Source organism: Colletotrichum phormii, assembly GCF_030913505.1.
Source record: "Colletotrichum phormii strain CBS 102054 chromosome Unknown BDP81scaffold_3, whole genome shotgun sequence".
In the NCBI taxonomy this organism is placed as follows: domain Eukaryota; kingdom Fungi; phylum Ascomycota; class Sordariomycetes; order Glomerellales; family Glomerellaceae; genus Colletotrichum; species Colletotrichum phormii.
The window spans coordinates 1,775,683-1,789,905 of NW_026851445.1; the positions used below are offsets into that span (position 1 = coordinate 1,775,683).

Genomic DNA, 14,223 nt, shown 5'->3' on the forward strand with positions numbered 1-14,223 from the left:
GGAAATTTCGACGCCCTCGAGGACCACAACACCTGGTTAGTCCCGTCTAGTATGGCTCGTCTCGGGGAAGCTCTCGAGCGAGACCTATCCACACCAGAGACAGAGCAAGCTCGGACCCAGCAGATCGTATCAATATTTGACGTGAATCGACCATGCCTCGTTGCCACCGTCTTCAACTCAGATTGGGAAGTACTGCCTCATTATGAGACCAGAACTATGAGTATCTGTTGGGTAGTTGAGCCAGTGGAGAAGCCGTCGTCGGAGAGCCCCGAGGAGCAGAAGCGGCGCTGTCGACGAGGAGCAACCTATAGTCAGCGGTAAAGGAAAGGAACCTAAACGGCTACCTCCTCACCTGACACTGGTGATCTGGGAATAGCCTCAGATACGGAACCTACCGCCCCAACCCCTCTATACAGAGTGTTAGATAAGGTGAAAGGGATGTGGCAGATAATGGACCTACCCATGCAGGAATACGCTTTCATCTAGTTTCATGGTAAGCCAAGACATACAACAAAACGACGTCTGCGAGCGATGAGCAGCCGTGCGACATCACGTGTCTAAGGGAAGAAATCGGAGCCAAAAAGCTAGGATGATACCCATAGTCAATCAATACGGCAAAAAAAAGTCAAAAACATATAACACCAGGTATTCGCTGGTCGTTACCGATCTAATTATTAATCCGGCCCTTATTAAGCTTAACGTGGTTCATCAGTCAGCCGGACGTTTTTATCTAAACACACTTATGTCCAAACCACTTAAACTGTTGGAACAGCAAAGGCTGATAAGGAGTAATAGGCAGGTACCATGGGCTGGCTGGCACCTGCCCTGGGCGAAGTGGGACAACTGGCTTAGTCATCACGGCCGGATAAAGGTGGGGCAACCACCCAGGCCGTCACTACCTACTTCGACCGACTCCTGCCTACAATGTAAGATAGAACAACAACAAGAAGAACAAGCAATAGGATCACCAACAGACGAGTGATAATTGCTACCACTATTTGTCGTATACGACCCCGTGAACCAACATAAACCTTTGACGCGTAAAATCTCAATAACCATAATGCCAATCTACACCCAAGAAGACAAAGTCATTCTTGCGACTGAAGCGATCCGATCGATACGTGCTGCAGGTAATAACTTGAGCATTTCGTATGCCGCAAAGACCTACAGTATCCCAAAGAGTACCTTAGCCGATAGAATAAATAACCGACCGCAATACAAACAAACTTGTCACAGACCCGCTGTCCTAGCCCCCAACCTTGAGGTTGGTGTTGAGTAATCCGGTGGCCGGGTTACGTAAGCCTGAGGCTGGATAAAACTCTGCATCCTGTATTCTGTCGCGCATGTCCAGAAACGTAGCTCCTTGAGCTACGTCTTGTCAACAGAGCCTGTACCTGCTTATGATAGAGCCTGCCCGTAGCAATAGATTGTCTGATCCGCCTGCCCAGCATCCACCTGCCAAACAACCTGCCTGCTACCGTGACAGAAAGGGCTATTTAGATTATAATATACCGTTATATATTAATAAAGATTATTAGTACCTCTAGTATACCTAAAATTTATAGAAAATAGAGGTACTGGGGCCTTATTGGTTAACTTAATAGATTTGCAAGCCCTTATTAGCTCTACCCCGCCCTTAGCGAAAGTGCTGTCTATCCGCACTCTGTGGGATACGGGCTGCTCTTCGGTTTCGACTGATTAGTCATCGGTAGCGTCCTTCTAATAGGCCAGCCCTCATATAGGGCTTATCTATGGGCACTCGGCATCATGAAGCTGGTGTAGGTTTCCGTCACAGGGTGACGAAGAATAGCCCAGAATACGGAACAAGGATTGTGCGTTCCTAAACGGTCAGGTACCGTTTTAGCCTGAGCAGCTCCGTCGTCCGACGGTCAGCACTAATTGAACACCTAGATACCCTAAGCGAGGCACACCACCACCACAAGTACCCAGCCCGTCCGCAACCTGCTTCCAAGTTCCAACTTTCAAGAAGCACCTTTCGAGCTCTCCAATGAGGGTGAGATTTAAGCGACCCTCCTTTGTGGGCTCCTAGGCTAGGCCATGAGGACCCGTTCTGCAGCTATAACCGCCAACCCTCTGTAATATAAGCATGATTGGCTAAGTTTTCGGACTCAACTTGTCCTGAAGATTCCGATGCCCGGCGGCGTTTATTAACAAGATGTGTGTTTCTAGGCTCTCGGTAAATTATCATAAACAATTCCAGGTCCCCCCCCCCGTTCATAATTCCTGCATCAACTACTAAAATGCTCTAGGTACTATCAGGAGGCACCTGCCATATCAGCCTATTAGGGAACTGTTAGGGGCTCCCTCTCCTAGAGCAGCATAGCAGCGCAATACAACAAGACCAATAGTGCCTATACAACCCATTTGACAAGATGCAGGCACCATTTGTGGCAGGTGCGAGTGGAAAACGTGAGGCAGTTCCTTCACATCTCAGAGCTGCCCCACCTACACCTTGCCCAGATATCCAGCCCAGCCAGCCGTCAGCTTTTCCCATCTTCATCATCAGATCCAATACAGTAGTATTACCTCCACACCACTCGAAGCATCGTCAAATCGCGCATCCCGGCCAAGCCAATTAAGACCAAGAATAACCAATAAGCAGTAACGTGCATGATAAGCGAGCGGATCGGACAAGCGAGCGGATCGCTCGACAGCAACCACTCCACGTATGTAAATCTTGATCAACATCAACAAAGTTTAATTAATTGAAACTACCCATAATCCTCTTCTCTAGACATTTCTCTCTGAAATGGACATGTGCGCGCATTGTGTCCAGTGTTCCCGCAGACGCCATATCGCCGTTGACCTGTTTCCGTCCTCGGCCGACGGCCACTACTCCGGCGCGTTTCCTCCTCAATCTGAGCTGTAGCCTCTCTCTGTGATTAAAGGTCATCTGCCTCAGCTATAGTAAGGCTCCCTCCTTGCCTGAGACGAGTTTTCTTAGATCTCCGCCGTCGGCTAAGTAGATTATTCTCCTCCCGAAGGGTTTTGTTCTCAGCCTTTAGAAGAGCATTACGATACATCATAGCTAGTGTCCCTTTGAGGATATAGTCAACTACGTTACTAGCTGGTGTTGGCGAGCTATTTAGATAATTTAAGATTCGATCTTTAATCAAAGTTAACTGAGAATTTGCCTCTGTTGGGTTGTTTAGTATCTGAGAAGTCCACGCTGGGGGTGTTGCTGGGAGAGACCCTGGGGGCGTTAGAGTATGTAACTTCACATCTAGCTTCGAAAGCACACTTTCAGCACTTAACGGAACAAGCCCAGCCCCTCTAAGACCTCCCTGGATGTTTTTTACCATTAGGGCTTGCGTGAAAGCGTTACGAAATGCAGGGAAGAAGTCCTCCTTCGTAATATACGTATTACCCCGGCGCATCTTATCCTCAATTTATCGACCATAAGCCGTCTTTAGTGGCCCAAAACACCCAACGTCTAAGGGCTGAAGTAGATGAGACGAATGGGCCGGCATGCAGAGTGTGATGATATTGTTTTCCTTATAATATATCTCAAAGTCCGCAGAGTAGTGACTTTCATGCCTATCAACGACGAGGAGGCGATATCTACCAGTTGTACGCGGTTTTGTATGCCGATCAAAGTACTGGAGCCAGTCTAGGCCTCTTTTATTTGTTGTCCATCCGTTTTCAGACGTTGCAATGACCCAGTCGCGTGGGAGACCTGTTTCTATGTACCAGGTGGAGAGGTGATATTGGCCTGCGACGATGATGTACGGCGGAACGCTATAGCCTGACGAACTGATGGCTTGAATAACTGTAACCCATTCACGATTGCCAGGCTACGTCATTTTCGTGTTTGAACGCCTTTCAGCACTCGTGACAACCATTCCGGATGCAATCTGGCCCATCATAAACCCAGTCTCATCAAAGTTATAGATATCGGAGTCCACGATGCCGTACTTCGCGATTATGTTCGCTATAAGGCGAAACCACGCATTTATCGCGTCTAGATCTTCGCATTAGGCCCTCTTATAGTCATACTTACGAAAAAAGCGCGTCCGGAGCTGTGGGTATCGCTTAACGAAGTTCGAAGCCCAGCGCTTCCCAACTGGGGGCGCGTCGCGGTCGGCGAGCAGTCGATTAGCCATTTCTTCTACACCACTGATCCGAGGAGGGAATAATCGGGAATCCAGGTCGAGAATATACTCAACTAGCATATCCTCTTCGAGCAACGTCAAATTCCGTAAGTTTGGTACGGTTTCAAGTCGCGAAGTTCTTCCATTAATACGGGCGCGTAAGGTTGAAAATGGCACTAAGTAGATCCGAGCTGCATCTTTAATACTCAAATTTGGTGTTTTTTCGATAGCTTAAACTACTAGAATTATACCAGCTTCTTTGTTTAATGACTGTATCATTGTGGTGGATGGATATGTGTTGGAAAGAAAAAGATGTGGCGGTCGCTGTTGAGCGATCCGCTCGCTTGTCCGATCCGCTCGCTTATCATGCACGTTAGTTGAATTATTCGCTTTATAATGCTTATGCAGAGGTTACTCCACAACTTGATATACGCTCATTGGTAGCTCGCTCACCGAAGGACGAAAAGACCCATCTATATCGCCCGGCAAGTCATGCAAGCCCAGAGCGAATCTGCCTTGCTGCCTCGACGCCTCTGCGACCAGCAGCTGTCCGCAGGGCGGCTTTTTCGGCGGCATCTATTCCGAACTACAGCATAGGTCAAACGGTTGCCTCTTCCGCGCGATACATATCCTTTATAATAGTCCCTCGAGCAGTACACTTTCTACGCAACAAGGCTCCCACTAGTAGCCACCTTATTCACCTCACAAGCATGTCGGACCCTCAGAACTATACTGTTGGCTGGATTTGCGCCATCACCACCGAGTTTGTCGCTGCACAGGCCTTTCTTGACGAGAGACACGAAAGACCTAGGGAAGTTTCGCAGAATGATAGCAACAACTACGCATTGGGCAAGCTTGGCGATCACAACGTCGTTATCGCCGTCTTGCCCAATGGAGAGTACGGCATAGCCTCGGCCGCGGTCGTCGCCGGGGACATGCTGCACAGCTTTCCCAACATCCGGCTCGGATTGATGGTCGGCATCGGGGGCGGCGCGCCGAGTCAGAAGCACGACATCCGCCTCGGCGATATCGTGGTGAGCAGTCCCCATGACGGCAAAGGCGGGGTTTTCCAGTATGACTTTGGCAAGACGATACAGAATCAGACGTTTCTGGAAACGGGGTTTCTGAACCAATCGCCGAAAGTACTGCGAGCGGCTGTAAGTGGACTCAAGGCTATGTACGAGGCGGATGGCCACCAGCTTGACGACTATGTTAAGATGGTTATCGAGAAGAAGCCTCGGCTCCGAAAAAAGTACTCGCGGCCACATCCGAGCAGCGACAGGCTATATAAATCAGACATCGTACTTACGCCGGACTCGGAGGAAGGCTGCATCGAACCATGCAGATACGACTCAACCCACCTCGTGCCGCGCCGCGAACGAGACGAAGACGAAGACAGCCCTACTGTTCACTACGGACTAATCGCCTCCGCAAATCAGCTGATGAAAGACGCACTGATCCGGGATCGACTAGCGGCCGAGAAGGACGTGTTGTGCTTTGAGATGGAGGCGGCCGGCCTAATGAACCACTTCCCGTGTCTGGTCATCCGGGGTATATGCGACTATTCCGACTCACACAAGAACAAGGACTGGCAAGGTTTTGCAGCTATGGTGGCTGCAGCGTACGCTAGAGACGTTCTTCGCCAGATTCCACCTAACAAGATCGAGGCTGAAAGGAGGGTCGTAGAAGTCCTGGGATCTAGTTAGTGTTTTATTTATTTCAATTGTTTTATGGCTTTGCGATTACAAAATTATACTAATTAAAAACTTTGCAGTACATGAAGGCGTGTCTCAAATCCGCTTGGCCACGAAAAGCCTGCAACAGAGCCAGCATTTTCAGGAACTCATAAAGTGGCTCTCTCCGCCGGATCCATCAACAAATTACAACAAGGCCTCCCGGCAACGTCATGAACGTACAGGGCAGTGGTTTCTCGAAAGCAAGGAATACTCTAAGTGGAAAAAATCGCCGAAGTCCTCGTTATGGCTCCACGGCATCCCGGGCTGCGGAAAGACAATCCTGAGTTCAACGGTTATTAAGGACCTCAGAAACACCGAATCTTATGCCAAAAGTCTCCTCTATTTTTACTTCGACTTTACCGATACTAATAAACAATCGCTCGAGAAAGCCATTCGGTCGCTGATTACTCAGCTGTACTCCAAAAGCCAGGACGTCCATACGCATCTAGATTCACTCTACTCCTCTTGCAAATATGCTTCACGGCAGCCGAGTATTGACTTGCTAATCTCAACATTCGAGGCTATGGCTCAGCAGATCGGCGAAGTATGGATCGTCTTGGATGCACTCGACGAATGCCAGAAGAGAACAGGTCTAAGCAACGAGGGGTTGCTAGACTGGATTGAGGGTATTCTAAACTTACCGCAAGTAAATGTCCACCTTCTTGTCACGAGTCGCCCTGAACACGACATCAAGTCAGCATTGGAAAGACATATAGACAACCAGATCCCTCTCCAGAGCGAGCTTGTCACTGAAGACATACGTGCGTATGTTCATGGAACAGTAAGACAACACGAGGGATTTAAGAGGTGGCGAACACGAGAAGAAATTCTGGATGAGATCGAAGGCCATCTGATGGAGAAAGCTAACGGAATGTGAGAAAAGATTAACCCTCTTGAATACTGCTGCTAAGTCAGGAAATAGGTTTCGCTGGGTCTCATGCCAACTTGATGCTCTTGGAAAATGCCCTGATCCTAACAGTCTTCGCCAAACGCTACAATCTTTGCCAAGGACGCTAGACGAGACATACGCCCAAGTCCTACGCAGAATTCCGCCTGAGTTTGAGCAGAACGCCAAGCGGATACTGCAATTTCTAACCTTTTCTGAACGACCTTTACGCATCGAAGAAGCTGTTGATGTAATTACTGTGGTCACCAAAAACAAGCCCAGGTTTGATGCCAAGAACCGAATGCCACAACCAGACGAGATATCTATCTACTGTTCTAGTTTAGTGGTTGTTGTCACTCGGGGCGGTAACGATGAACAGTACGAGGTGAGAGAGCTACAGCTCGCGCATTTCTCGGTAAAGGAATACCTGGTATCCGACCGACTAGAACGGAACATGTTTGAAGCCTTCGCAGAGCCACTGGCCAGAGCTTCTATTGTGGAAGTATGCCTTGCGTACCTATTGGAATTAGACCATAGCCTTTCTCTTTTAGAGGTCAGACAGTCATACCCGCTTGCGCAGTATTCTGCACGTTATTGGATGGACCATGCCGTCGGATTTGAGACCAGCATGGCCTGTAAGCTCATCAAAGAGTTTTGCCTACATAAAGATTCTCCTAAGGTGTGCTACGGACTCTATAACGCAGATAGGCCATGGGAAGTGGAACCAGAAAGATTTGAAATAGAGAAGACTCCTGTATTGTACCATATAGCACGTGGAGGGATTGTGTTTGCGGTGGAGGAATTATTGAAACATGGGGCAGACATCCAAGCCCAGGGAGGCATGTACGGAAACGCTCTTCAAGCTACTTCACTTGAAGGCCACAAGGAGGTCATCCAGATGCTCCTCGACAAGGGAGCAGATGTCAACGCCCAGGGCGGCAAGTACGGCAACGCTCTTCAAGCTGCTTCACTTGAAGGCCATAAGGAGGTTGTTCAGATGCTCCTCGACAAGGGAGCAGATATCAACGCCCAGGGCGGCGAGTATGGCAACGCTCTTCAAGCTGCTTCACTTGAAGGCCACAAGGAGGTCATCCAGATACTCCTCGACAAGGGAGCAGATGTCAACGCCCAGGGTGGCGAGTATGGCAACGCTCTTCAAGCTGCTTCACTTGAAGGCCACAAGGAGGTCATCCAGATGCTCCTCGACAAGGGAGCAGATGTCAACGCCCAGGTTGGCCACTTTGGCAACGCTCTTCAAGCTGCTTCATATAACGGACATAAGGAGGTCATCCAGATACTCCTCGACAAGGGAGCAGATGTCAACGCCCAGGGCGGCCAGTTTGGCAACGCTCTTCAAGCTGCTTCACTTGAAGGCCACAAGGAGGTCATCCAGATGCTCCTCGACAAGGGAGCAGATGTCAACGCCCAGGTTGGCCACTTTGGCAACGCTCTTCAAGCTGCTTCATATAACGGACATAAGGAGGTCATCCAGATACTCCTCGACAAGGGAGCAGATGTCAACGTCCAGGGTGGCCACTTTGGCAAGGCTCTTCAAGCTGCTTCATTCAATGGACATAAGGAGGTTGTTCAGATACTCATCGACAAGGGAGCAGATGTCAACGCCCAGGGCGGCGAGTACGGCAACGCTCTTCAAGCTGCTTCACTTGAAGGCCATAAGGAGGTTGTTCAGATGCTCCTCGACAAGGGAGCAGATGTCAACGCCCAGGGCAGCGAGTACGGCAACGCTCTTCAAGCTGCTTCACTTGAAGGCCACAAGGAGGTTGTTCAGATGCTCCTCGACAAGGGAGCAGATGTCAACGCCCAGGGCGGCAAGTACGGCAACGCTCTTCAAGTTGCTTCATTCAATGGACATAAGGAGGTCATCCAGATACTCCTCGATAAGGGAGCAGATATCAAGTCTTAATACACCACATGTGATCTTAATCCTCTATGGACTTGAGGACATTTAAAACAAAAACCCAAAACATACAACACCAGGTATTCGCTAGTCGTCACCGACCCAAGTACTACTAGTCCAGCCCTCCAAAGAGGGTGAGATGTAAGCGACCCTTCTGGGTGAGACTGGCATACCTGGGCTCCTTGGTGGTAAGACCTGTTCTCTGGCTATCCTATCTGTCGCGGCATGACGTCGGTACATAGAGATACGGTGAGGTAGCCAATCGGGGCCATTCGGGGCCATTCGGGCCCGCTTTGCCAACCAACGACATTAATCAACAATTAGTACTTATTTTAACTATAGATTCTGCGTATAGAATTGGTACTAGTAACCTTTACTAGTAAATATTGCCACGTTAGATTCAAGGCAGCCCTTCCTCGAGTACTACCGCTGCGTACGTTGGGTGCGACTATTCCCACTTAGGCCCCAACACACCACTATCTTTCATTTGCGACTGCCGGCTGCAAGCCATGCAGGGCGAGCAAATATTTCTGCTGCCTCGTATGTGTATTTGCCATGGAATCTTTTCGTTCCTTCGGTCTGTCGCCCTCCCCGGGCGTGCTCGACGACGAACAGTAACGAATGGTCCAAACCTCTAAATTAGCTGGGTAGAGAGCAGTCTACGCCATTCGAACAGGGTCTCAACTCGGGGTCAGCTAGGGTTCCCCCATATCTGTGGAAAAAACGTGTTGGCTGCCCTCCGTATAGATGTCTACTTGTTACGGCCAGCTAGTCGTAGTGAGGTATGTTTGCAGAAGTTGAGGCTGCGGAACTGAAAACAGTATTCGTAGTCGGGGATAGCTTTAGGGAAGCTATGTCTGTCAATCGTAAGGGTAGGTAAGGCTTCGGTGATCAATCGTAGTCTTGTCAAGGTAGTAGCTGAAAGCGGATGTTAATCCTGATACGAAGTTAATTGCTGAAGAAGCTATGGGAAGTCTGTCCTAGAGTCCGGCTCAAGTCCATCCTTATATACAAGTCCTGATTCTGAACATGTCCTTTGTGCTGGACAGTGTCCTTGTTTGGATATGTTGGATAGCTCATATCCTGGTTATCCAAGGATCGCTTGGATAACTCATATCCAACATATCCTTATCCTTATCTCTTATCTCTTATCATCACGTGACTTGTCCATAGTTCTTCCGTTCCGTGAGAGGGTGCCTAGTGTTCCTTGTCCTCTGCATACATGGTGCGCTGTAGCCGCCGCGAACCTGCGGGGCAGAGCCTGCGGGGCAGACCTTGTTCTTGGTCATGCATGTTGGGTCGTAACAAAAGGTCTCATATCGATTTAGTAAGGGGTCTTCCCGTTATCGGACCTATATCGAGGCAAAGAAGCCTTATAACGGGGTTTTAATAGCTTCGACCCGTGAGTTCGTTTTTCTTTTTTATTGTTTTTCTCGCTAATAATTATAGTTTAAAAACTTAATACCTAATAGAGAGAATAGGATAAGAAGGAAGAGAAGGCGGGTGAGGAGCTTTTAAAGCTCTACGAGGAGCTAGCTCGTCTTTGATTATTAATGGCTACCGCTACTATGTTACGACCCAACATGAAGACCAGGGCGTGCCCCGCTGACGCCTAGCGGCTACGGCGCATCATATATGCAGGACGGGACGGAACATTGGGGAAACCCCAGGAACGGAAGAACTATGGTACAAGTCACGTGATGATAAGAGATATGATAAGGTATAAGGATATGTTGGATATGCGACATATCCAACCGAGTCAAGGATATGTTGGATATTCGGCATATCCAACATATCCAGACAAAGTGGACTGTTCAGCACTGTTCAGTTAGGATCGGACTTGTATATAAGGATGGACTCGAGCTGGGCTCTAGGACAGACTTTCCATAGCTTCTTCAGCAATTAACTTCGTATCAGGATTAACATCCGCTTTCAGCTACTACCTTGACAAGACTACGATTGATCACCGAAGCCTTACCTACCCTTACGATTGACAGACATAGCTTCCCTGAAGCTATCCCCGACTACGATTACTGTTACCAGTTCCGCAGCCTCAACTTCTGCAAACTACCCCTACGACTAGCTGGCCGTAACATACTAGTCGTTTATCCCATATTTAAAAAACCCGAAAGTTAATATACGAGCGTTAGACTAAACCCTTTTATTAAGGGATATAAGAAGTAAACGAATCCGACACTCTAGAGTTTATATTAAATGCTTATAAGTATAGGATAGTGAAAGAATTATAGTTTATATAGGTTTCTAACAATATAGACTAGTCTACTTTTAAAATTAGCGATGAGTTTATATCCTTAGGGCCGTTAGTCCTATCCTCCGGTAATCCTTAAGGAGTTGTCGGGAGTTCTAAAGGTTCGTAATAGGTTCCTATATATTTTTCCTTATATCTATAGTTTTTCTATTTAATTAGGAATTCTCATGTTTCGTTCCTAACTCTATAATCGATAATTCGTTTGACTTTATACTCTAGTTAGTTTAATTTTATAACGATATAATCGTTCGTATATAAGCCTCGTAGTACTAGCTTAAATAATAAAATATAGAATATTGGGTAATATTTTATTATATCTAGAAGTCTTAGTTCGTAATTAATTAGTGAGACTCTTTTAATAATCTCGAAAGGTCTAAATTTTTTATAATCTAACTTATTACTTAGTCGTTTCGTTCTAATATTTCTATGAAGGAGATAGGCGCTATCCCCCTCTTTTAAAGTTAGTCCTTTAACCTTTATTTTATCGGTATTCTTTTTTATATATTATCGTATAAACTCGAGGTCCTAAGAGGCTTTCTTTTAGAATTCTTTAAATTTAGTTATATTGGCTATGGCTTTTACGGCCTATAGTCCCTATCGTACTTTTTTATACGCTATTAGTTAGAATTCGTAGTTTAGGTAGAACGGGGATTCTTTTATATTTTTGTTAACTATGCTATTATATATAAACTAGGCCATTAGTAATAATAAAACTTAATTATTCTAGTTGTAGTTTATATAATAATAAAGGTATATTTCGAGGATTTAATTAATCATTTCCATTTATCTATCGGTCTACGGGTAGAAAGAAGTTAATAGTTTATAGTCTATACCGAGTTACGAGATTAGAGATCTCTAAAACTTAGTAGTAAACAGCTTATCTCTATTAGAAATAATTTCCTTAAGTAGACCGTAATTAATAATAATAGTTTTAAAGAAGATATATATGTTAGAAAGGTAAATCTTTTACCTTAGTATTTGCCTTATTATTCATATTACGTAAGCATATTATATATCATATTAATCTATAAGAGCTATAGATTAATATAGATATTGATTACGTAAGCAAGATTGGTTATTTAAGCTTACGTGAGCGAAAGAAGGCACTGGAAGGTAATAGAATGCACTGGAATTTACTTGAAAGGTATTACGTATCACGATTACGCATTCACTTACGTATATGCTTATTAATTATGATATAATTAATAAGCAATGGAATATTCTAGTCGGAGGATCTTATGCCTATATAAAGGCATCTTTTTACCTACTTAGACCTTTCGTTAAGCAAGCAACTTCTCATATAGTAATCTAACTATATACTCTCTTTACATTTATCAACCTCTTTTATATACGCTTAACTACCCCTATATTTATATATTTTTGCTTCTATATGAATATTCACCATTTAATACTCTTGTATAAGAGTCTTATCACTTACCTCTTAAAGCTATGGTGCCAAAATATATTAATTCCTTTATATTACTTACTTCTTTATAAGGTACGAAGTAGGCGAACTTAATAAGTCGATCGATAATAATTAATATGCTATTATATAATTTATTCGTAAGTAGTTTTTTAGACTTTAGTAGTTTAATAATAAAGTTCCATAAGATTAAGTACTATACTTTAGGTGGTATTAAGAGTGGCTATAGCTCTCTATAGGGCTTATAAGGGCTGTTCTTACTCTTTTTATAGATATTATAATTCTTAATTACTTTAGTAATTTCTATTTGTGTGGCGGATTTATTATAATATTATCGAATTCGTTTTTATATTTTTATAATACCTTAGTGACCGTATGCCTTAATATTATAAATTTTTATAATAAGCTTAGGTGTCACAGACCCGCTGTCCTAGACCCCAACCTTGAGGTTGGTGTTGAGTAACCCGGTGGCCGGGTTACGTAAGCCTGAGGCTGGATAAAACTCTGCATCCTGTATTCTGTCGCGCATGTCCAGAAACGTAGCTCCTTGAGCTACGTCTTGTCAACAGAGCCTGTACCTGCTTAGGATAGAGCCTGCCCGTAGCAATAGATTGTCTGATCCGCCTGCCCAGCATCCACCTGCCAAACAACCTGCCTGCTACCGTGACATTAGGGGTTATTCTTTTAATCGGGCTAGTATTAACCTTCCCAGCTATTATAAGGAGTTTTGTAGTAAGTATAAGATTATTATTATTATTATATTTAAGGATAACTTATATTTCTTTAGAGACTTTAACTTTATAGTTAGGTCTTTTACTAAGAGCTTCGGCTCTACTATTTTCTAAATTCTTTTTATAAATAATTTAAAAGTTAAATTTAAAGAGGAATTTATTATATCTAACTTATTATTTATTTAGGTTTTTATTTATTATAAAGTTCGTAAGATTTTTATAATCTATATAGACCGTAATTATATATTTAGTTTTTAAAAATTATAGCTTTTATTTTTAAAAGGCTTTAATTATAGCACTAAGAGGTTAGAGGTAGGCAAAAAGGGAAAAGGTAAATAAGTTGAGGTACGAGTTGAGATAATCAGAGAATCGATTGTATTGATGGTTATTCTATGATATGGTAGGAAAGTGTAGTCTATATATAATACAAATATCACATGTAATCACATGTGGTGCTTAAGTCCGAGCATTTATTATTAAGTTTATACGGGCATATGTGCCTGCCGGCGCTTTATCATGTATATGTAAAGCGTATTTACGTTCGGGCTGTACGCGCGTACAAAGCGTTGTATCTGAGTAGATACGTACTTTGGTTGAGTGTTACGAGCAGGTCAAGGCAACCAACTGTGGCACAAAGCAAAAGCTTTGATAATGATGACTCCGTATCATTTTCCCTTGTTCTGCGTTATGTGGCTACGCGCTCACAGTGACAAGTTGCGGCGGGCGTAACATTGAGCCTCTTACTACCATGTAACTTCTTAAGTACGTAGCTCTTATAGTACTAATCAAGTATAAGTTTTAGAATTTTTAGTAAATATTTTAGTTAAGTCATAGTATAATAATAATATTAGCGGCGCCTTAGAGCGTTTTAACTCTCTTGCTAAGATAGTCTACTTCCTAGGTTTTATTCTCGAGGTATTTAATAATATTATTAAGTATTTATTATATTATAATAATATCGGAGTCGTTCTTTTTAATCTTTCTCTATAGGCCCTTATAGACCTTATAAGTAAAGCTAAGTTCTTCTTTCGAGTCTTCGGCGTTCTTTATTTCTTTATCTAGGGTTTTAATAAGCATAGGGGCCTTACCCTTAAAGTTGTTAAAAGAGGTGGACGGGGTTACTTTAAAAGACATCGTCGTTCTTACTA

General features: G+C 44.6%; 1 protein-coding gene across 1 annotated transcript; it reads left to right on the top strand.

The window, feature by feature from the left end:
* The first annotated feature begins 4,604 nt into the window (after window positions 1-4,604).
* BDP81DRAFT_131052 (uncharacterized protein) lies at window positions 4,605-8,699 on the top strand. The gene is made up of 4 exons (XM_060581742.1): window positions 4,605-5,813; window positions 5,887-6,721; window positions 6,771-7,785; window positions 8,281-8,699. Exons 1-4 carry the CDS (start codon window positions 4,823-4,825, stop codon window positions 8,656-8,658), a joined length of 3,219 nt encoding a protein of 1,072 aa, XP_060449904.1. The 5' UTR covers window positions 4,605-4,822; the 3' UTR covers window positions 8,659-8,699.
* Window positions 8,700-14,223: the final 5,524 nt, after the last annotated feature.